The sequence below is a fragment of the Coturnix japonica genome, chromosome Z (genome assembly GCF_001577835.2).
Source record: "Coturnix japonica isolate 7356 chromosome Z, Coturnix japonica 2.1, whole genome shotgun sequence".
In the NCBI taxonomy this organism is placed as follows: Eukaryota; Metazoa; Chordata; class Aves; order Galliformes; family Phasianidae; genus Coturnix; species Coturnix japonica.
In genome coordinates, this window is record NC_029547.1 from 29,846,348 (window position 1) to 29,872,072 (window position 25,725).

General features: G+C 38.4%; 1 protein-coding gene across 2 annotated transcripts in view; it reads left to right on the forward strand.

The window, feature by feature from the left end:
- The first annotated feature begins 1,163 nt into the window (after window positions 1-1,163).
- ADAMTSL1 (ADAMTS like 1) overlaps window positions 1,164-25,725 on the forward strand; it is a 382,509-nt gene continuing 357,947 nt past the window's right edge. For both annotated transcript variants that reach the window (XM_015849101.2, XM_015849102.2), the window contains exon 1: window positions 1,164-1,363. In XM_015849101.2, coding sequence (XP_015704587.1) covers window positions 1,280-1,363 — 84 coding nt within the window. In that variant the 5' untranslated portion in view covers window positions 1,164-1,279. The remainder of the gene's footprint in view (window positions 1,364-25,725) is intronic.

Consider the following 25,725-nt stretch of genomic DNA (forward strand, 5'->3'; position numbering starts at 1 on the left):
GCATTTCTAAAATGTTACCCGTAGCACTTCTGTTTGTTGTATAAATAACAGATTGAAGAGTGTTATCAGATGAAGTAGGCTATAAATCTAAAAGTGAAGGAGCTGTTAGGATTTCACGTTCAGATCTAGATATTAAAACCAATATGCCTTCACATTCTCAACCATGGCTGACATAATGCATAAAAAATGAAGAGAGATGTGGCAGTCTTTAGTCCGTGCACATGCTGCTTCATCAACATATAGTTTTATTTAGGATTCCCATATGATTTATTTGGCTCTTCAATGAGGTGTGCATTTTCCAGGGATAATCCAAGTATGTAAATACATGTGCCCAGACGCTATGGGAGCATTTAAATAGGCTCATGGCGGGAGCTTTAGAAACTTGGGTAATAACAATACATTTTCTTGTGGTTTTGTGAGAGACTTATAGGAGCTGCCACAAACCTCTGACAAGCTGCCAACACAAATTCAGCCAGGTTGATATTCTAATTTGATTGGCACAGCTGGTATTCTGACTGTTCTTTTGGCATATGGTGGAAATGCAGGCACCAGCCAACATCTTCAAGCAGAAGCTGAAGGTGAAGCTGTGTGGAGGGCTTTTGATCCCTCAGGGAGACTTGGGTAGTGTGAGTGTCCCAGAACACCCTTACAGCATGTTGCACCTGGAGGTGCTCGTAAGCATAGTTTGCAGGCATGTCAAAGAGAGCAGACTGGTGTGCGTGGCAGGTGGAGGACTATTCCCGGGTATACAGATCTTGTGACTGCACGACTCACTGAACCTGCTGCCCTCTACTCGGCAGCACACCCCAACCCTGCTACCGTGCCCTGTTCCTGCTTTCCCCATCTCTGTCTGCTTTCCCCACTCCTACCTGCGTGCCCCGTCCCTGACTGCCTGCACCAACTTTCGGTGTCCCATCCTGAAGACCGATCGCGCGTGCATGCCCCGTGCCCTCCTGCGAGCCCCATCCATCCCTCCGCACACCCCATACTCCCACCGGGACGCCCCGTCCCTGCTCGCTCGCCCCGTGGCAGCCTGCTGTACCCGTTCCATCCGTGCCCCGGAGGAGCTTCGGGGGAGGCGGCGGGCGGGGGCGGACCGGCGGCAGCGGCGGCTCCCCGCCTCCCTCCCCGCCGCCCGGCAGCGGAGGGCCGCGCCCCTGCGCACCTCCCTGCCCTGCGGGGCCCGGAGGCGCCGCGCACCCCGCACCGCTCGCAGAGGCGTTGAGGGTCGGCAGCGAGGCAGGCGCGGAGCGGTGGAGCGGGCTGCCCCGGGAGGAGGATGGCCGCGGCGGCGGGGCAGCGCCGGGGAACAGCCGCCCCCCTACTCGCCCTAGCCCTGGGGCTCCTCGCCGCTGCAGCGCAGGTAAGAGGGCTCACTGCGGGGCGGCAGCGCTGGGCTGGGGCTTCCGTGCCTGTGGGCGGCGGAGACTCCGCACCTGCGGCCGCCGGGATGCTCCGGTCTCCAGCCGGGGAGCGCTGTCCGGGCGAGGTCGCGGCTCGTGGGTCTGAGGCGGTTCGTCTCTTCCTGAGGCTGCAGGTAGCGCCTTCGGGCTCTCGCAGTCCGTGCCTTGCGGGGAGAGTGACAGACAGCCCCACAGCTGTGTTTTCCGGGCGGAGGTCCGCGGGAGCCGGCACAAAGCTGGTTGTGCAGCCTGCTGGAAGTGAGGGTCGCCTTTGCCAAAGTTAGGATACTGCAAAGTCCGCCGAGTGTCAGAAGGGAGGCTTTAATCCTCCCTCGGGGAGGAAGCGCTCTATAAAACATAGAGCAGCGCTGGGAGTTCCCTCTGTCTGCTTTTCTCAAGTGGGTACTTCGTTGTGAGAGCGCTGTGCAGGATTGGGACGTGTCACCGCATTTCTTCTGGATGTAGTTTACATTCTCTAGCATGCTCTACAGGTAGTTTTCTTTTCTTAGTCATTGATTTGTTAGCAGTTATTGCCCAGTTTTTATTCCGCCTATTGCAGCCAAAAGTAAGTAAATAAATGATAATAATAGTAATAATAAAATAGCCCCTTTCAGTCCTCTGGAGACAGTAAATGAACTCACTTTCAGCTTCGTATGTGCCCTAAAGAAAAGCAAGAGTGAACATGGCTTTCCTAAATCATTCCCATTTGGTTTTATTCTTAAAGTTTTAAAATGCATTTTAGGTAAGTGATAGCGTGTTTGCAGTAAGCATGATGGTCTCCATGTATTTGGGACATTACCTAAATTTAACTCTCTTGAGAAAACAAAGCAATGCTGAAGGAATAGAAAACAAGTACCATATATGTTCACTTGTAGTAACAGTTATTCTCTGTATAACTTTGGGCTGTGGATGAATGGGACGTTTCTGATTTTTTTTGCTGTGCCCCTCCCCTGAACATCTGTAGTATCTATATGGCCATAAGGTAGCTCAGTGATCCTGAGTAAAGCCCCTAATTTCTTGATACTAAAACTTTAATGCTGGATCTCTGCTGTCTGTTAAATCCCTCCTGGACCTCTGCAGAGGAGATGATTCCCTGCAGTGGCAGTGGGTGGTGAAGTGTGATATCAATACACACCTGCAGGCATGCATTCTGAAGTGGATTGCAACTTGCATGGGAAGAGGTGCTGGCAAAAAGCTACAGGGTGCAGTGGTAGCTCTGATGTACCTTAGGAGTGCAGAGGCTGGCACATGGAAAGCAGTTTCTAACAAGATCTGTTACCTGTTTTTGGTAGAGTCACTAGTGCCATAATAGCTGTCCTTCTGCAATGGCAACCTCATCTGCCATCCTTATCCCTGCCACCACCTCTGTTCCCAGGTCTGAGGTTGAGCTCAGCTCTGCTGGCACTCGGCTCTGTCCTTGCTTACCCTGGAGCTGTGCACCTGCTTGCCTTCTTCTTTCTTGCAAGCCACTCCTCTTTGTAGGGAATTAAAATAGCTCCATACTTATTTTCAGTATGCAAATATGAAGTATTCAGGCTTAGTTCTGAAAAAGTGTAGAGTAAGTGAAATGCAGTGCAGAGGTCTGAGAGCTGGAACAAAAAGGCAGCTAAGTTTCCTTTGGCCTTTATGTTGGATGCTTAGCTGCATTAATTTCATTTTAGGTACTGAGATAGTGTTACTCTTGAAATAGCAGAATCTGGCACTGCCTCCAGTCTCAAATTTACACAGTGATGGTGTGAATAAAATCAGTTGTCCTCATGGGCATTTCATACGGCCAAAAACATAATCAGCTCAGTGAACCTCCTGTTATTTTACTAGCACTTGTAATGCAAGTTAGAAGATGAAGCGGGGATTAAAGTTACTCTTTACTAAGCTCCCAGAGGCATGAGCATATATCACAGAGAAGATACTCAGAGGCATGAGCATATATCACAGAGAAGATACTCAGAATGGCTCTGATTCTATAACATCTCATAGTACTAACCTAAATCTTAGATTAAATTAGGATTATAAATTAATATTTCTAACGTACTGATGTACTGTGGCTTGTGTATATTATGTTCTACTCATGACCACAAATTTAGGTCTTGAACAATATTGATAAACCTCATGATGCTAAAAAAGAGCATAGTTACTAATTTTTTAAAATTTTTTTGAAGGAGAGGTAAACATGGTCTTTAAATTAGGTGATGTTGTTTTACTATTTTATAAGGATTTCATGAACTAGACCAAGTGTGGTCTCTTAATTAGCATAACATTAGATATATTAACAATTATAGGTTCAAACTCTATTTTCAAGTTGTAATTTGATGCTAGATTGCTGGAGATGACCTGTGTTTGTACTGCATTTCAGTTTCCTCATCTTTTTCTGAAGTATGGACTACCACCAACTCTCAAATTCTTAGAGTGGTCCTCATAGTGATTTTTTGCTTTTGATTTCCTGTTGCAATCCTGTTGAAGGGATTAGGGTGGATACTCCAACAAAAGAATCTAAACTGACTTTTTACTTGCATTGTGACATAATTGTTATTGTGGAAGACAAAACTTCTAGCTCTGCGTAAGACTTCATGTATGGCCTTCATGGATGCATGCAAACATTTTCACACCTGATAATGAATGGGCTTACTATCTATAAGCAGTGGAAGTTGCATAGAGAAGTTGAAAGATTGAGTTTTCATGCGCATCTCTTTACTCCTAGACTTTATGTGCTTGATATTTGTTACATCTTATTCTATTTTATTATTTAAGCTGTGTAGCTCATACATGCTTCCCTGTTTATTCGTGCACGATATGTATATAGTATGTGAGGGGATGAAGTGGAGCTATTTTGTACATTAGCAAATACATCATATGGAGATGAAAGCCCCCTTCGAAAATATATGTTGTAGTATCATAGAATCATTTAGATTGGAGAAGACTGTCAAGATCATTGATTCCAACTGTTAGGGTTGGACATATAATGACATAAAAGTAAATTGCGTATTCAGAATCCAATTTTATCTTTTTATCTACTGAATTTGAATGCACTGTGTCTGCATCCCTTTGTCCAGAGAAGACTACAATTTTTTCTTATTATGAACGAAGTCTGAAAGTAAGCTGTTTAAAGCTGCTGAAAAGGTAAACTTATATTTAATTAGTATATTAAAGAGAAGTGAAAAAAAAAAAGAGAGCATTTTGTATTTAGAAGATCAATCTGCTTCAGTCTAGGAGCATTTTAGTTGAAACTGTAGGCCAAAAATAAATAAATAAATAAATAGAGGGAGAGAGATGAAGACAAATTACTAGAATACAAGTGTTAAATTTGTATTGTTCAATTAGACTGCCATTATTGAAATAAGAACATGATTCTACATGTTTCATGTTAAATCATCTTGACAGTTATTTGTAACTATCAAAATAATATTTGCAGTGTGCTTTTTCTTGTATTTTGGTAGTGTTATGACCACAATTACAAAAAAGGTATGGTTGAGTGCTGGTATTATTAAATTTGAGTAGACTTGAAGAAATTTCTCCCTTTTGTGAAATACTTCAGATGACTTGCGTTACTTTTGTGATTGGAATTGTCTTTTAACTTTGTGGTAGAAATAATAGATTGTTGGCTGTATTCACAGCTGAAGGCCTTCATCATCGACTGTAATATCACTGAAGTTCTGTCATTTTAAATTGTAAGACTTAGTGTCTCATTCTGATTATAATCACAGAATCGCAGAGTGGTTGATGTTGGCAGGGACCTCTGGCAGTCACCTGGTCCAACCTCTGCTCAAGAAGGAACACCCAGAGCAATTTACCAAGAACAGTGTCAAAGCAATGTCTGTAGGTCTGCAAGGAAGAGACTCATAGCATCTCTGGGCAACGTGTGCTAGGGCTCCATCAACTGCGTGGTAAAGAAGTACCTGATCTTCAGATGGAAAATCCTGTGTTTCAGCTTGTGTTGTTTATCTCTTGACCTGTCACTGGGCACCTCTGAAAGGAGCTTGCTGTCATCTTCTTCACACTTCACTTTAGTTGTTAGTACATGCTGACATGTGCAGACCCCAGAGTATTCTCTTTCTAAGGCTGAACAATCCCAGCTTTCTCTGCCTTTCCTCACAGTAGAAGTGCTTCAGTTCCCTCATCGTATCTGTGGGCCTTTCCTGGAGTCTTTCCAGTAGTTTTCTCTCTCCTGTACTGGGAAGTCAAGAACTGGGCACAGCATTCCAGGTGTGGCTTTAGCAGTGGAGGATCACTGTTGGCAACACTTTGCCTAATGCTGCCCAGGATATCATATACCATCTTTACCAAAAGGACATTTTAGCGTTTTATCATTAGCTTGTTTTCTACCAGGACCAGAACTTCTGCTAAGTTGCCTTTTCTGCAAAGCTGTTCAGTACTTACAGTTTTGGTGAAGAGAAGGCTAGCTTTTTTGCACATAAGGCATCTGACTTATGCCAAATATTTTTAGGAAAATTTCATGCAAAATTAAAGTTCCGTTCCTGAAAATTCAGAGTATGGAGGAAAGTATTTGTCATTTAAAGCAATTTTAATGGCCTTTCTTTCACAAGGCTTCAGCCTTCTTTAGGGAGAAGGGTTTAAAATTTAGCAAGAGAAAGACACTGCACTAGAAATGTCTGTTGTTAACACTCTCAAGGTGAGATTACATCTGTCAATGTTACAGATCTCTGTATCTGCAGCTGAACAGAAATTTAAGACGTCAGCATCTTTGTACATTTTAAAAGGCTGCATATGAATATGTGCATATGTCAGGGAAAGTAAGACCTACTTCCTCTTTTTGCATCAAAGTCAAATTATTCACAAACCTATGTTACGTTTGGATACTACGGTCGTGTTTACATCTGGACACGTGAAAACTTAAGGTGAACGAGGGAGCTGTAAGATCCAAATGGAGATCAAGCAATAGCTACAACAGACCAAGAGGTAAATACAGGAGATAAGAGCATATTAGCCCTGGTCTGATTATACAACATCATATTAAGTCTCTGAAGATGTACTTTGCTGCTTTTTTATGTTACTCTAATAACCAAATCTTCTTTAATAGCTTTTTCCCCCTCAGGTTGAAAAGAAAACCTTCTATTATGTCTATCTGGTTTAAAATTCTATCTCATTCATATTTCAGAGCGTTAGAACAAATTTCCTGGAATTAGAAAAAACATTATCCTATTCGTGAGTATTTCCAGTAAAATTTTATTGATATAGCAATTGTATAGCTAGGTATGACATGAAATACTCATCGTGAGTGATGGGAGAATTGGTTGAAGAACATTTCCTTCAAGAATGTGGAGGTATAACTTTTAATCAACTACATCCAATTACCATTATTATGTTCCAAACTTGTGTCCCTGAAAATTATTTCTTTTCTTAAAAACATGATGTAAATTCAAGTGAAGTTCTGTTCCTGCTTTAAACTTTACGCTGTGCACAAACTGAAGTGCTAGGACTTCGCAGAAGCTCTGGAATATGTAAACTGTTGTTTCTAGCTGCTCCGGAGATTGTGGAATTCTCTATAATTATTGGATGCTTATATCTTTGAAACTCCTGATTAGAAATTACATCTTTTCTTTAAACTCTGCTTAACAAGAAAAAAGCAAAAAATGAGGAGCCTGGGTGTCCATTTGATGCCCTTTCTCTGCAATCAGTATTTCAAGACATTTATTCTCTACTGTCTTCTAAGGCACCATACATGCTTTACCTGTATTCCAAAAGATGATCAAACATGATAAAGTCTGGTAACGAGATGATGTATTGCAAATCGAACATGACATCATTAGCTGGACATAGTAAACCAAGTACACTTTGTTCCCATATTGTACATCCTCACATAGCAGCTCAAATACACTGGTGCATCTTTTCTGATCATATGCTTGCAGTGGGCCCAGGGGACCAAGAAGCTTGATGGCAGCCTGGTGTGTGTGAGAAACAGTGTGGCCAATGGAACTAGGGAAGTGATTGTCCCTTGGTACGTGGTTTGGTAATCTTAAGGATCTTTGCCAACTAAATCTATGGTTTTCTGATTCTGTAATTCTATAATCTTCTTATGGTGATAGCACCATGAGGTGCTTTGTACCTCAAGCATACAATTGTGTCCCAGCTACAATGAAGACATTTCTATTTTATTAAGAAACATAACCACTTTGTAACATGTCCTTTAGAAGAGCTGGGGAATAATGCCATGTGTATCTTAGCCATGTCCCTAGCAAATTTAGTTGAACTGTTTAAACCCTTCTCAGCCTTGAAGGTATGTGTTTTGTGTGCCTGTTAGGAGAAATGTGCAGTCACTGTAATTTTTGGATATGTGCATGCAAAGAAAATTAATGAGAGAGGAAGAAATGGAGAGAATAGAGACAGTTTAGTATGTTTGGGGAAATATATTAGGTAGATCTTAATAAGTAAATATCTCTCTGTGTTAATAACAAATATTTTAAGCAGTTGCATATATAAAGCATGCATCATGTAATGAACTGTGGGAGAAACAGATCACTTGTATTGTTTGGCATGCAGTGATACTTTCTAAAAAGTGAAGGAAAAAAAGGAAGGACAAAAATAAAAGGTATTGCATTATTTGTAATAAACATACAGAGGAAGTCAGATCATAACAATGACTTCTGCTAGTCTGACAGTTGTGTTATTCCACTGAGCAGACAAGAGCCACTACTGTGTAACTATTAAGAGCCAAAAAGTAGTCTTGTTTGACTGCATACTTTATTTTATTTATTTATTTATGTAATGAGGAAATCAAAAGGAACCAGAATCAGCTCCAATTTTCTTGACACTGGGCACAACTGAAAAGATCCTGAACCCACCCTTTAGGTAACCAGAATCAGCTCTTTAGGAACCAGTATCAGCTCTTGTTTCTCAGGTATTGGTCAACATTATATTTTGTTACTTGTCTGCAAATACATTTTGGAGAAACTCTTAAGGGGTATCTTAAGCATGATGCTAACCAACCCTCACTGAATCCTTGTCATGAAGGTGAAAAAGGTGAAAAAGCATTTGCCAGATGGTACAGAACTTTTGCCTTTCCTTGTAACATTTCTGTTGGTATTTAGGTTCAGACTGAAGTTCATTTCAGGAGCAAATGAGTTCTGTGTTCACTTTTTAGATTCCATGTTTTGATGTTGTAGTTTACTGCCCTATTACCTAAGCATTCTCATTTGCTAACAAAATGTGCTCTTATTCTGTAGTGTCTGACAATGGAAAGCTGTTAGTACAGTCCTGCACATACACAACTGTATTTGTATATGGTGAATGATAAAGTTAGAAGTCTTAAAAATAAATCTCTTTTACCTTTGAATGTTATTTGCCTTCATTCACCTACAGGACAAGCAGGCAGAGGCTAGACAGATGTCTCACTGGGTCTAACAGTATATGAATAATGCTCTAAACGATGTCCGTAACTTGGAGTAGGCAAACATAAGCAATATAACAAATGGAAGTTTCATACCTTCAGAAAATAATACAGTTTTCTGTTAACCTAGGAACTTGTGCTGCATTAACATTTTTATTAGAAAAATGCTTCTGTTCTCTGCATCTGGTAATCTTTCTTTGACAATTTTGGAAACAGTGTCATAACATTGTTATGATGTTTTGCATTTTCAAGTAAATGAGCATACTACTATTCAAAACTACTGTGTAGGTTTTTTGTTTTTTGTTTGGTTTTTTGGTTTGTTTTTTTTTTTTTCTTTTTTTTTCATCAAAGACAAGGGAACTTCTTGATCTTTTTATTGTTTGGCTTATTCAATTTTCCTGATTTGGGACAGTTAAAGAAAAGTGTAGTGGTTTTAACATAGACATCTTCAATATCAGATTTAAAACATCTTTCCTGGGCAAACAGTGACTGTCACTATAGGAAGGTTGTAATGTAGACAGGATTTCTTATTTGATGATCAGTGTTTTCATTGAGGCTGAGCATAGAATTAATCTGCCTGCCTGACCAAACTGAATCTTATTATCAAAACTAAGGAATCTGCAAGACAGTGAGCTGGCACATAATGAAGACCTTGTTAAACTTTTAATTATTATTATTATTATTATTTTTCTGAAAAGGATACGAATACAGAAAACAGGGAAATTAAATGCTTGATAGCCACCAAGAGCAAAAAAACCCAGCATAATATGTGTAACAGGCAGTCATTTCTGCTCTTCCCTTCACTGATAGACCTAATCAGGAGACTGAAAGCCAAAAAGTGATGTAGTTATCATTTCAGATAGATGGTATAAAAATGGCTGTGCCTTGATTGTGGGAAAATGGCCTTAGATAAAATGGTACTAGATGCATTAATGACTAGGTGCTGCACAAAGTATTTAAAGTTGTTACAAAAAGACAGTTTCAGGAAAGAGTTAAAGTTATAGTTGAACATTTTCAAAGGAAATGTCTACTAATCTAAGGAAAATTCTTAGTGAAAAATGTATGCTATTGCTTTTGTTCTCATAATGAATTATGGGTACTGAAGTGCAGTTCTTGTTTACTACATCCATTTTAAGCAGGTCTATTATGAAGAATACATTATAACTCACAGTTCACATCTAGATGACATCAGACCTCATCAGACATGAGAATACAGAAGACAACCCAAGATCTCATAAAAATAGTTTGAAATGTTATATGAGATGAAGTAAGAAACCACATGGCAAAGGGTGTGACAGCTTTGTTTTAAAAGGAATATTTCTCTCAATATGAATCTATTCTTGATATAACTTGGCACTTCATCAGGAATGCGTCTATACTAGGAGGTAAACAGGTGTATTTAAAAAAAAATGGTTGAAACCCTTATGTAAGCACTTTGTGTTACTGATTTGGAATTAAATGCTGCCTGTATTAGATTTTGATGGAAGTATATTGCCGTATTTTTGAAAACGTATGTATTTCTTATACCAATCTGAAGCAGACTGCTTCCATTCTAAACACTAATTTGATTTAGATAGCTCTGTGCAAAGCTTCATGGTTGGTCTGTGGCTGCTAAAGACTATTTTTCAATATAGTCACCACCAGTAGCTTTTCATTTTCACCAGCAATGAACAGGAGCTGGTGTGCTGCACTCATAACATTCATAATCTCTGGTGGAGGTAATCTACTGTCACTATTGCCACTGCTGAAACGGAGCACCCACTGCCTCACTGTGCTGACATCCACTGTTTGGTCTCCATAAATTCTCAGCAAGCATTGATGAATGTCAGTAGGGAACTTTATTTCTTCATGGAGGAATTCAAGTCCTCCCCTTTGCTTTCAGGCATGCTTCTATTTCAGATGCCATTGTGACAGACTGTTCCTCTGATACCACCAGCCACGTGGCAACAGTGTATAACAGAATATTTGTGGGAAGGTTCAAACTCTACTGCCACAGCACCAACAGCTGCATCTGATGTCATAGGCCAAGGCAATAAAATAGTAGGCACGACTTTTGGAGCAGCCCTTGTATAAAGTGTTCATTGGGCTTTTTATAGAAGTGTTTATAGAACTTTGTTTTGCTCCTGCCAAATCCTTATTGGATTTCAACTGTGACAGAGCATGTTCTGAAGCAGAGATCAGAAGCTAAAGAAATTTCATAGTTTGCAGAGTCTCTGTGAGCATCTGATCGACTGAAGTAGTTTGTTAAGCTGTCTAGCAAAGAAACATAGGTAATTATGTTGTTAATCAAGAACTTATATGATCCAAAATTGTTTCATCATGTAATAGTGATTTTAAGATTGCAGCTGATATGAATATCTGATTTTTGTGTTGATACAAATAAAACTACTGGCATAGCTGCTATTGTATTTTGTTTTCACACATTTTTTTTGGCAAAGACATCTTGGGATTAATGTGGGAGCTAAAATATTTTATAACTTATGAAAGCAACCTTAGAACACTTTTTGTCTAATCGAGTCACATACAGAGTGAAGGAATTTCAATTAAAGGAGATCTAAATTTCCATCTCTTTGATTGTCTTTTAATGTCTTCAAGGCTTTAGCCTATCCAACAAAAAAAAAATAGGGATGTATTGTATATGAGAAGGGGATATTAAAATTTATTTCTCAAAATACCTATGTTTAATATTGAGTTATAAAGACCTCTTCAAGATTATGCGGTTAAAGTTGACATTTGCACGTTTAATCCCACTGACTTGCTGTATGTACACCTTGCATTCATGGGAGCTGCCTGCTTAATTCTTCAGCTTGTTTGTGACTACATGTGAAATTAAGTTTTGTCATTGTTAACTCATATCAGAATTCCTTAAAAATTGCTTTTAATTCTGTGATTTTCTATTTTTTAAACTAAAACAGAGAAAAAAATGCAGAAAACAAACAAACAAACAAAAAAGAGCTTAGTTAAGATATTCTGTGCACTTAGTTTTTGTGCTCACTGTTCACAACCATGTCTTGCCGGGCAGACATGTGGAATTTTAGGAAGTTTTAAGTAAAATACCAAATGAAAAACAAAAACAGCAGTATAATTTGTAATCAGTTTTGAATTTCAACTCTTTCTCTGTTCTTTTTGGAAGGAAATTACTTATTCTGTTGCAGTATTGAATTCTGTTTCTGAAAAAGCTCAAGTGACTCATCAGTGACAAAGTTAACAAAAGAAAGAGGTACATTAGGTGTACAAGTTGGTCTCCTTCCCAGACAATATAAGGAAAAGAAAGGAGCCTTAAAATTGCCATGTATTTTAGCTTCTGAATATGAAGTTGAGAAATTAAACCCACCAAATTGTATCTAATGGAAGTGTTATTATTCATCCATTTATATCTCTGCAGCATACAGTTCTTGATTGTGTTCCCTGTTTTCTTGTAAATGGTATGGATCTAACCTGGTGGTATGTGGGTGCAAACCAGATTGAATAAAAAAAATAAAGAAACGGCACATTTCCAAGTATTTGATTGAACTTCCTTGATTTTATAAGATTTTTGAAGCCTCTGAAGGGGAGTATGGATTGTGATAAGGGTATGGAGTAATATGATATTGCAAAGTACTGTTTGAATGGGCAAATATCTTAAAGCTAATCAGACAGGATTTTCTCCTGTTGCGCAGGGTTCTTAATAGTAGTTGGGAAAATAAGCAGAAAACTCCTACTTTGCACCAGAACTCCCCTCCACATTGCTGTGTGCAGTTATTATTTTATTTCCTATTAGAAAATTGTGACATTGCAGAAAACCGTCATGCAGGTGTCACTTGTTTCTACCTTAGCTTTCTTGCCTCAGTGAATATTAACTTCTGCAGCTTAGAAATCTACCTTATTTCATTTGATGCAGAGGAAAGAGGTATGGCTATTTTTCACCTTCCTGTTTCTGCAGTATAACTGGTTGACATAGAGAAGCAATTAAAATTTCTGCTCACAAAATGATCAGATTTCTAAGTATCAAAAATGCATTGAATATGTTGAAAAAATCTACATGTTTGAGTGAACGCTTATTTTTCAACATAGTTACCACTATTAGCTATGCATTTTTGCCAGCCTAAAAAAGAGACTTCATGTTTTGCTGGTAACAATCTGCCCCAGTGGACGTGACTCACTGTTTCACAGTTTCTGTAATGGTATTTTTGCTATGAAAATGTTACCCACTCAGTTCATCTTTCATCAGCCGAGACAGATGGAATTCAAAAAGTGCCAAATCTGGACTATACGGCAGGCATGTTGGGACGTTCCAGCCAACACTGGCAGTGTACTCCATGGACTTCAAACTGGTATGGAGCCTGATGTTATCATATTGCAAGAGGAAGGCTGTCTTATTCTCTGGCCTGACTCAGGAAGTTTGAGTCTTCAGCTCAGTCAGTGTCATGACTAACTGGCAGAGCTGATGGTTTGTCTGTGTTCCAGAAAATACCAGAAGATCACCCCTTTCCTATTCCCAAAGAGAGTCCACATCACTTTACCTACTGTTGGCTTTCTCTTGAACTTCTTCAGTGGTGAATTCACAAGCTGATGTTTTGTGGACTACTAGTTTGACTTCAGCTCACATCAGTGACAAAGTGTCTCATCACTCATACTGATGTGATCCAGGAAACTGCCACTTTCAGCCTCTTATTGGATCAGTACGTCCTGAACCTGAGAAACTTGCACATGATGTTCTTTCTGTTCCTCTGTGAGCATTCATGGAACTCACTCAACACAATCTCAGCAATATTCCAACATTGATACCTTCAATTCTAATGTGCTGAAGTCAATATTCAACTCCGTACACTGTTCCCTAGTTATAATCTGCAAGTTCTCATGGATGAGCTGATTGAGATGCTCTTTATTTTATGGTGTGACAGCTGTGCCTAGCCATCTGGAATTGGGATATCTTTCATGTTGCTGTCACCACTGCTGAAAGGCAACACTCACTGTTTAGTCTCCATAAATGTTCAGCAAGTGTTGATGGATACCAGTGGGTGCCATTTTTTTCTACATGAAAGAACTCACTGGAACCCCTTTGCTTCAGATGAATTTCCACATCAGATGTCATTATGTCACAGTGCCTCTCTGCTGCAGTCTGTCACATAGCAGCAACATGCAATGGAATATTGGTGGGAAGGTTCAACCTCTGATGTTGTACCACATCTGCCTCTGATGTTGTGGGCCAGTATAATAAAATAGGATGCATTGCTGTTGTATATTTATTTGAATTGTACAAAAATTTAATGTCTGTATTTTGAACCGAGTTCTCTTAAATACAAAGAAGTGAGCTTGGGTAAATACAGTATGCAAGGGAATAGTAGAGATTATTCTGCAGTAACAGATATAATAAAAACAAGTGTGATTCTATGAGAATATATATACTCCTGGGAGATCTTACTGCAGCTGAATTCTGTACATGGGGTATGAAAAACATTTTTGAAGCTATTTCTGCAAGTGGTTCATCTCCAGTGAAATTGCAAAAGGGAAACATTTTCCATTTTTCACTTGTATGAATGCAGTGGTGCAGTATATTTATATTTTGCTACAAGTTATTTATTTTGGCTTTATTTCAAGATTAACAGATTATTTGAAAGAAGTTTAAATATCTGTTCAGATTTTTGAGTTTCTGAGATGATTTTTAAGGATTTGACATGTTCTTTTTTTCCTGCAATTTGATTTACCCAGGATATCTGATTTTCTTGTTATTTTCTGAAGATAGTTAATAGCATAACATGAAAGCATTTCAAAACCACCATCCTTCAAGAATAAGGCTCCATATATATTTTTTATGTTGCAAAGTTGGATGCTATAAGATGTAAATGAAAATCAGCTGGAAATAGATCAGATATGATTAAATAGATTAATGATAAGGTGATATCTTCTGAATATTATCCTGTTACAGCATTGTCCTGTAACTGTTCAGGAGTATAGATAGATAGGAATACTGTACATATAAGAGTTCATTTTAAAGAAAATAAATTTCTTTTCATTGTACACACCTTTACACCTGTTCTTCTCAAGATCCATTTGTGTTTGTATTCATAGTGGATTCCTCCTATAGAACACAAAGAGTTACATGTTATGTGTGTTAACATCTATTACCTAACAAAATGTGTACTTTGTGGTAGTTATATTTACTGCAGAATTCGTTTTCATTGCAGTGAAAGGATATTAATCAATGACGAGCTATCACTTTATTTTAAAAGCTGATATAGCCTGACCTAGAAGGGAAACCATACAGTTGTATAAAGTTACGGGGCTCTGCCTGGTTGTGGGCTACCTCAGGGAAATGGCCAGTAAAATAAAATAGTAAGAGTAACCTGTGACAATAATTTATCTGAGAAGGAAGAGAAGATACTTATAGGTAATTAAATGCTGCATGCAGTCTAATAAAGAGAGGAAGAAATGAAGTCCTGGTTATATTATTAAGAGTAATAGAGTCTTAAATTCACTGTCAGCTTCAGGACAAAGCCTTAATGGTGTGAAGGCAGTGGAATGACTGTGATCAACTTAAGGTGGTTATACTTCACCAGCCTGAGGAAAAAGAAGGCTAACAGAAGGAACAGATTTGTTCAATGTGCTGAAAATGAAATGGTCTCTATTTTTAAGGTCCCTTTTTATCAGTAAGAAAAGAACATTAATTAACACTATTAATTGAAAGACTGTATTGTTAACAGAAATCTTAGTGATTGAGAAGTGCTATGAAGAGCTGAAGAGACCTGATAGGATGGGCTGATACTGTCAGGGGTTAAAAAAATCTTTTTTTCAGTTGGCACGTAATTTCTCGGGCAGTATTTCTCCCCTAATAAGAAGATATAATGAAAGCATTCTTATCAGACATTATTGGGCAGCAGAAATCCCAAACTGTTGATCTAGTCTGAGTGGATTTTGTGAGGAAGCAGATGAAATAAATTTATTATTTTTTCTTCTAAAGATAAAGTTGTCTTTGAACACAAAGGTGCCTAGTTATTTTGAAACAAAATTTAAGAATTAACCAAAGACAGCAAAAAGCTCTTAAATTCTTTTACTTGCAGACAAGATTGCTGAAATATAGACAAATTATTCTGAATAACACTAAAATAAGTATGTAATAAAGTATGCATTAATAATGGAGTAATAAGACTTTAATATAGCTGTTTCACTGGCTTCTATGCCAGATAGAAGTAAGTTTCCTATTGAGAGAAATTGCTCTGTATTCTATAGATATTTTAGCAATTTGTCAATTTAAAATTATTCTTGAAAGGTCAGGATTCAAAGATTTGCATGTGTGTTTGTGTTTGATAAGGAGAACAGAGAGGCAAACAACAACTTACGTAGCAGGGAAAGTCAGTTTTCCATTTGAACTGATTATTTGGTTTTGGAGGGAATGGGACAAAATATTCATCTGCAGAAAAACCTCACTCTATCAGTTTTAGGCCAGCTGGACAGTTCTTTGAGTGCTATGTCCTGCAACAAGGAGACAGAGTTGATATGCACTATTTAGAAAATGATATAAGTACCAATGAAAGTTGAAAGTGACAGAGAGGAAGTGGATTAGAGCTACCCTCAAGGAAGAAAATAATAAAAGCAATGTAATGGAATAGGAGTACAGTACATAAATTTAAATTTCAAAAAGAGGCAGATATATTCTTCTTTTCTTAAACTTAAACTGATAAAATATTTAAGAATTTCCCCTCAATTTAAAATTTTTGTTTGCCTTCCTCATGAACAGGAAAGCCTTCTGTATATTGTCCTTTTCGGTGTCAGGAGGGGGAGGCACTTTTGACAGCAAGACAGGAAAACAACTTAAATAATGGTGAATGGAGAAACACAGGAATGTAAACTAGATGTTAGAGCTGCATCTTACTACTATTTTCCTTTGAGCTGTGAACTAGAGCCTCTTAAACACCTTTTACTTCCCCAGTTTTCTTCCTGCTCACATGCAAGTCTGCATGTAGGGCTTGATATTCTCATAAATCTTGCCACAGGATTTCTCTGAGGTCTTGAAACTCTCTTAGATGCACTCTTTATACAGCTTTCCCAAATGTAAAACAGATAAGAAAATTTATATATTATTTTGTCTTCTATCCTGTTGTTTGGTTTCAAGCAGGCTTTTCTATGTTCTTCATGCAGCACACGATACAACTTGACATAATTTTTGCCTTGTTTTTCTGATAGTTGCATTCTTGCTTGCTGAGTGGCTTTGGATTGCAAGATTAACACCCAAAAATGATGTTTAAAATAGCTGACCTTTGCACATGAAGTACCAAAGTTACACTTACAATCTACTGCATGTTTTCTTATTATCAACATTATATAATAAGTTACCTCCCTAAAGTCTTGTCACATAGAGAATCAGTCATGAGCAAATATCTTCTAAACTTTTGCAGTGCTCTTAGTTTTGCTTTCCCTTCTTAGTCATGACATCCTGCTTTAACCAAAACTAGAACTTCTGATAAATATCTTTATAACGGGTAAAATCATGCTCAAAAAGCATTTTCTACAACAGAATTAAGATGAAATTCACTCTTATATTCTGCTTTAATGTTTTTATCAACATATTTGTAGAATTGTAGAATCATAGAATCACAAAGTTGGAAAGAACCTACAAGATCATCTAGTCCAACCAACCTCCTATCACCATTACTACCACAAGCTACTAAACTGTATCTTGTAGCACTTCATTTAGATGCCTCTTGAACCACCTTGAATCACCAGGGACAATTCTCCATTTCTTTCTAGCATACTTGGCAACAGAAGCCAGAAGACTATCAGTACACACCTTCTGGGGACACCTTTTTCATGAAGAATTTGAACTACAGTTCTGCATATTGGTGTATGTGTCTACCCGATTGTCATATAGAAACCCTATTGTAAGCATAATTGTCAGCAAGACTGTTTAGCATGACAGCTGTAATGCATTTATTGAACATGAGGTTTTGACACGTTTGCAATTCTTGCAATTGACCATGGCAAGGGGTTGGAAGTGGATGATCTTTAAGGTCCCTTCCATCTCAAGTCATTCTATGATTCTATAATAGTGTGCATTTATTCTGGATTGCTGTAACAAATTAAATAACTATATTGTTGTTTGTTTTGTGTTGTGTTTTTTTTTTGTTTGTTTGTTTTCTATTTGAGAATTATGAGACATAAAAAAGGAAATAAAATTAGTAATTTGATGTAAATTCCTGATTAGAGTGTCTGGTTACTGTTCTGAAACAGATTCCATATATATGGTGTACTCTTCACAGTGTGCCATGGTATTTGTCATACCACTGCCAGTTACAAATGCTTGTAAAAGCAGGAATATAGGAAGATTAGTAATGGTCCAGTGTATTTTGGAAGATTCTGTTTTGATTATTTTTTACAGAATCACAGAATTATCAAGGTTGGAAAAGACCTAGAAGATCATCTAGTCCAACCATTACCAATACTTCCTGGCTAAATCATATTCGTCAGCACCACATCCAAGCGTTTCTTGAACATTCCCATGGTTGGTGACTCCACCACCTCCCTGGGCAGTGCATTCCAATGCCTGACTACTCTTTCCGAAAAGTAATACTTCCTAATGTCCAGCCCGAATCTCCCCTGACGCAGCTTAAAACCATTCCCTCTAGTTCTATCACTGATTACATGAGAGAAGAGGCCAACCCCCAGCTCACTACAACCTCCCTTCAGGAAGTTATAGAGAGCAATAAGGTCTCCCCTGAGCCTCCTCTTCTCCAGGCTGAACAATCCCAGCTCCCACAGCCGCTCCTCATAACGCCTGTGCTCCAGACCCCTCACCAGCTTTGAACACCCTCCTCTGAACACGTTCCAGGGCCTCAATGTCTTTCTTGCAGTGAGGGGCCCAAAACTGAACACAGTACTCAAGGTGCGGCTGCACCAATGCCGAGTACAGGGGGACAGTTACCTCCCTGTTCCTGCTAGTAACACTGTTTTTGATGCAAGCCAGGATGCCATTGGCCTTCTTGGCCACCCGGGCACACTGTCGGCTCATGTTCAGCTGAGCATCAATCAGTACCCCCAGGTCCATTTCCTCCACACAATCCTCCAGCCACTCCACCCCAAGCCTATAGCACTGCCTGGGGTTGTTGTGGCCAAAGTGCAGAACCCGACATTTGGTCTTGTTGAACCTCATCCTGTTGGCTTTGGCCCAGCTCTCCAGCCTATCCAGATCCCTCTGCAGGGCCTCTCTACCCTCAGACAGATCGACACTCCTTGCCAATTTGGTGTCATCCGCGAACTTACTGAGGGTGCACTCAGTGCCCTCATTTAAGACATCAATAAAGACGTTGAAGAGGACAGGTCCCAGAACTGACCCCCTGAGGAACACCACTCATGACTGGTCTCCAACTGGATTTAACTCCATTTACCACCACTCTCTGAGCCCGGCCCTCCAGCCAGCTCCTTAGACAGCCAAGAGTGTACTCATCCAACCGGGCTGCCAGCTTTTGTAGGAGAACAGCATGGGAGAGAGTGTCAAAGGCTTTGCTGAGGTCTAAGTAGACCACATCAACAGCCTTTCCTTCATCTATTAGGTGGGTCATGGGATCGTAGAAGGAGATCAGATTGGTCAAGCAGGACCTGCCCTTCACGAACCCATGCTGACTAGGTTTGATCTCCTGGTCATCCCACACCTGCCTCGTGATCTCCCTCAAGACAATTCGTTCCATTACCTTCCCTGGCACCGAGGTCAGGCTGACAGGCCTGTAGTTCCCCGGATCCTCCTTACAACCTTTCTTGTAAATGGGAGTCACGTTGGCAAGCCTCCAGTCTTCTGGGACCTCACCCGTTAGCAGGGAGCGCTGAAAGATATCAGAAAGCGGCTCAGCGATCACCTCCGCCAGTTCCTTCAGCACTCTCATGTGAATCTCATCCGGATGCATGGACTTGTGGCAGTCCAGTTGGAGTAGTAATTCCCTGACTGCTGCTTCAAGAATCACAGTCTGCTCCCCAGCCGAGACTACCAGGTCAGAGCGTGGGGAGCCCTGGGAATGACCGAGACGACTTTTAAAAACAAACGTAAAGAAGGCATTCAGAACCTCTGCCTTTTCCTTATCGTCTGTAATCACATTCCCAGCCTCGTCCAGTAAAGAATGGAGATTCCCCTTTGTCCTCCTCTTACAGTTGATGCACTTGTAAAAGGGTTTCTTGTTTGTTTTTACCCCAGCGGCCAGCTTAGATTCAAACTGGGCTTTTGCCTCTCTGATTTTCCCTCTACACATCTTAACAGCCTCTTTGTATTCATTCTGAGTTGCTCTTCCCTCCTTCCACAGGTGGTAAATTCTCTTCTTCTCCTTTTATGCAAGGAAGAGAAGATCCTGAAAATAAGAGAAGAGGAAGCTGTGACAAAAGAAAAGAGGATGATCCTGGATTTTCAGTTAAGGCATCTCCTTAGGAACATTGGCAAGCAGGCACAGGAACTTCAGTAGAGATATTTAGTACACTTATACACAATAATACATTAATTTTTGCATGGACACTTGGCTTTTCTCATGCTTCCTCTCTTACAAGTACAATGGCAAAAATGAACAGTTTTCCCCACAACTGTATTCCTGGTCTTTTTGAATGCAAATTTAAATACAGAGATTTAATTATATTAATTGCACATAAACAGTGATATCAGAAACATGACTTGATTTCTTCATAACCTTGAACAACAGGATGATATGCTAGTTATCCCCAGAATCTTGTAAGAATTGTTTACATCCTCTGCTGATAGATATTTGTTTTTCCCTCCCCCTGCTTCCCCACCCACATTCTTCTGAAGTTCTGGACATTTGCTGTGGCTCATAGGATGCTGAGCTGTATGTGCAAGTGTTGCTGTTTATGTGAGAATCTTCCCTGGTGCGTGGTTGCATTATTTTGCTGCACTGCTAAACCATTTGCAAGAGTTTTAGGTCAGCAGCACTTTACTTTTTTTCAGGGTCATCTGAGAAGTTTCATTTAACAAATTATTTGTTGTAAGGGTGCCAATGTGTTCATTTTTTCTTTTTCTTGTAAAATGCACTGTCTTGTGACTTTTTGCCTTCTTTACAAAAAAGGTGGCTTTTTGTTGTATGTGTGTGGTAAAGCACTCTATGGAGCTTCCTCAAATTGCCTCTTATGTAACCTCTTAATGAACCAAGCAACTGTTCAGCCCTGTTCAGACAAAAACAAACAAACAAACAAACAAAAAACAAAACAAAAAACAACAAAAAAACCAACCAGTTGGCTCTATTCTGTTCCACATGTAATTGTTTTCCATAAATAATTTGTTATCAGCTGTTTTATTATCCATTATACTGGGGATTAAAGTAGACAATATGTAATCTAAAACAAAAGAAACACATGTATGACTACAAACAATAGGAGCATGGAAGATAAATTTGTTATTAGACGAGTGTTGGTGCAGTAGATCTGTGCATCACAAAGAGAAAATCCAGAAGGGCAGAAAGCAAGAAGGGAAAGATTATACTGTGTGACTTATGGATTTGTTCTGACTTTTTCCCCCTGACTTGGCATTTCTAAGGAAAAATAAATGAGGGTGTTGTTAACACCAGTCAGTGTGTAGCATCCCTTTGCAGAGTGTTCCTGCAAATAACTTACTTAAGTGGGACTTGTAGTTAGGAGTGAAGGAGGTGGTCTAAATATGGCTCAGTGCTGTTTTGATTATCTTAGTGTCAATTTCTTTTTTATCTAGACCATAGAGTTTTACCCAAAGAGGCTGTAGCTAGACAGTGAAACTTAAAATTTAGCTGTGGAAGAAACCAACACAAAATTGTTTATCTACAATTATCATATTATAGATAAACAGTAGCAGCATTATTGCTAAAAATCAAGGCTGTTTACTCTTTACAGAAGTCACAGTATTTCCATGATACAAGAAATGTTTAGTGTTGAACAGCACTGTTTAACCAGAAGATGAGGCAAACGCCCTAACCTGGGGTTTTATGTCAGAATCATCTTAAAAACCAAAAGCCACAGACAGATCCCAGACACTCTGGTGATCAAAGGAGTGCAGGATTTCTCAGGGTCTCTGGGACAAGGGTGGGCTTGGGAGTTAGTTAGATCCCACAGTGTTTCTTTACAGCTCCTTTTCCCCTAACACCTTGGAAACTGAATCATACAATGTCCACCTTACTGCAAGTCTTCTGTGGCTCACATTAGTTAACTCGTGGAACTGGAGTAGCCACTCTATGTTGTTTTTTTGTAACTACAGACATGATGATTGGTCGTACATTAAATGGTAGATGGGTACATTCATTTCCTGAGCAATATGTGCTACATGTTCTGTGGTCTTATTTGTTCAGATATTAACACAGCAGCTATTTTTTGTCAAGTAAAATTAAAACAAAACAAAACAACAACAACAACAACAACAAAAACCCAACAAATTGCATGCCCTTTAACAGGCTTTAAGAAAATGTGCATATATTTGTGTACATATTCATAAATACATATGTATTTGCATGTTTGCAGGTACAGATTGAGTCTAAAGAATTTTTTTATACAAATATGCCTTCTTCAGCAGAACTACCCATTTTATTTCTGTTAGAAACATACTGATGCTGAAACAAATGTGAAATAAAATCTAGATATAAATTGAAATATGCATTTTTCATTTTAAATTTTAGATAGAATTTTTGGCTCCTTACTAATGGGTGGGGAAGTAATAACATAATTAATTGTCATTTAAAAATTGTTAAACTAACTCATGTTTTTAAAGTATTAAACTTGCCAAACACCGTATAAGTACCCATTTAGATATAGTAATAATATGATGGCTAGGAGTCACTTTTGTGGAGACTTATGAGTGAAGTAAAGAAACATAAGTATATTTGAAAACTGATAATTCATGTTTTTAATTGGTTTGCTAGAGACAATACATGATTCTAATGTTTTATTCTTTGATATATTAAAGAGGCAATCTCTAAAGAGATAAGAGATTAAGAACTGCCAGATATCAGCTCAAAATCGCTCTGACAGAGTATAAAGACAGGTGAGAGAGGAGAGTGCTGCAAATAGGCCACCTGTATATACTTTCCAATTATTTGTGGAAAATTCAGTGAGCCATAAGGTTGCTTGATGAGGAATGCCTCTGGTTTAGATAAAATGGTGAAGAAGAGCTATTTTAATATCATCATATTTGTGTTCCAGTCTGTTTCTTGGCAGAGATGAATTAAAGGCTTTTCAATGAAATCTCCTCCATTGCTTTTCCAATGCAAGCAAATGATAATTCATTCACAAGTTGTCATTAAGATACAGTACAGTGGATTTGTTCAAGAATCAGGTGTGGAAGCAGTGCCACTGTTTGACTTTTCCCTTTGACACATGACTGGAACTGAAGACTTGACTGGAGCAAACATTACCTCATAACATAATTGGCACCAGTGAAACTGGAAAGATTATTTAAAAAAAAAAAAAAGAGAAAATAAAATAAAATAAAATAAAATAAAATAAAATAAAATAAAATAAAATAAAATAAAATAAAATAAAATAAAATAGCAGTGTGTTAAAATATGAAAAAGAGCATTGTTTCTTCCACCCACAGAATCTGTAATACGTCCCTTGCTGTAGCACAGATTGTTTGCCTGAGAGTAGCTTATTTCATTATTTTGTATGTGGAAATAGTTGATTTTTGCCAAATGAAGTACATGTGGACATCTTAAACCATCTGAATGAACTGTTTCTCCTTCTGTGATGACAGAGAGTCTTATTCCCCATACTTGGGGAAGGCTAACAAGGTGGTCATGGTGTCATTCTGTGCATAGTCATACCAAGCTGCAGCTCTCTTCCTGTTTTTTCAGGCCTAATTATCTGTGGGCTACCAGGGAGCTAGTAGCAGGCTACTTTTAAAGTAATTACTGTAATAACACCTGGTAAGAAGAGGCCTGCCAGCTCCAAGATCCCTGTCAGTTGAGTTCACTCAGCAATCTGCTTTCAATTTTCTCACAAGCATTCCTAGTTTTGCTTTTCAGCCATTGGGAACTTTATGGACCAGTTTTCCTTTTCCTCTCCGGAACAAATGTCAGCAGTCAAGATCCATAAACTCACTGATGAAAAGTGAAAACAAAGTGCTGACTCAGCCACTGAGAGTTGGAACCAGGTTGCTCCCAGAACAGGTTTACACAGAAATAGCTGCTATGTTCGTTGAAATGGTTCTGTAAATTAGTCTTTTGTCAACATTACCATATGGGCATATGGAATCAAGCTTTTATATCATGGTTTGAATCACATAGGCTGCACAAAGAGTTTTGGGATAATGGTATGGTAACTCTTATTGAGTCAACTTACTCATGTGATTTTGAATCTGTATTGTCTGGTGTTGATCATTGTGGCAATGTTCACTTTTGGGAACTCCGCAGACATAACTATAAGCTGATAAATGCAAGCAAAGAGTGACTGCTTGTGTTTTGTTTTGATTTTGCAATCAAAACTATTCTTCACTTTTAGAAAACCTTATCTCTGGATTCTGTCAATTTACATCATTTTTGCAGTGAGAACTAAATCTAGAAAACAAAACAGGTTTTGTTAGACTTAACTTTTCAAATTTTCCACAATAGGCAGTTATCTAGTTAACATGCAGATTGTACTATGTATGATCCCAGTGTGGCTATGCTGTAAGCCACCCTAGGGATTCTGCTGCTGTGATCAATCACAAGACCATTTGCTCTAGGGCCATGTGTTATTATTTATGATATATACTGTTTATACTTCATAAAACTCCCTTATCACTCCTTATTTCATAAAATCAATTTATTGAAAGAAAGAGCCAAGAGATTCATCATTTTTATAGTAAAATATCTGACTTCACCTGCGAGAAGTAGCCAAATTGATTTTTAACGTCTGTTAATGATTTAACTTTCCCTTTTTTACTGACGTCAGTGAAAGGGTGTTACCACTCCCAGTCCTCAGTGAAAGGGTATTGTCAGTTTACAGAAATGTCTCTGCATTTATATGTGCAAAATGTACAGTACACTTTAATTGCTTACCTGTAAAATGTAGGATAATTATTTAGGACATAAATTATAAGATAATTAAAAATTCTGAATGGGACGCTGAGCAATAGGTAACAGAGGAAAGTTCCTTAGTAATTCAAATATTAAATTTACTTTTCTTCTTCTATTTATCACGATTATTTGAAGTGATTTATCACTGATTTTCCTACTTATCAATACTTCTAGTTGCCATTTGGAGATATTCAGATCTAGCACTGAATAATTTAAGCCCCAAGGAGTATTCATACGTGCTTTTTTTCTTAGAAAGAAAATCAATTTCAATAGGAATGAATACCATTAATTCAATAAATACTAGAATGCCTCATGGTATATAACATAAACTTAGATAGTATTTCTTCATTTCCTGATAAATACATCTTAAATCTATCATTAACATCATGTGTAGGTTGGATTTCAGCTTTGGTGTTGTTTTTTTTTTTGTATAACAGCACTTTCCATTGTGATTACAAATGAATGTGATTACTTTGTATGTGACACCTGGTATGTCAAACAAAATATATTTTCTTTACTTGTTCTTCCAAAAAATGAGTTAGTTAGAAGTCCCTACCTAACTTATTTTCAAGTGATGCATAATATTTCTTCATCAAAACTTTCTGTAGAAATTTATTTATTATTTATCAGTTATTCTGAGGGCTTTCCACATCTAGAGTGTTCCTCTTGTCTCAGAAAAAGAGAAAGAAGTGCACCCTATACTGGATAATCAGAGAGATGAAAAAGAGATGTTTGGGCAGTGAAGAATCTGAATCTGTTTCTCCCACACTTCATTTGGATTCTGTCACTGATAATTATTTATGAAGTCTTCTGATTGGGCTCTTTGTTGAAGAAGGAAATTGTTTCATAGAATAATAATGTAATAGAATAGTCATTCACTGTTCTTTCAGGAGAAAAATCTCTTAGTCTTTCCCTGTTCTGCCAGTAAAACACAGGTCTGTGCACCATCTGTAGTATGTTAATTGCTTTCTGAAGTTGCCTATTTTTCTTTCTTCAGTTG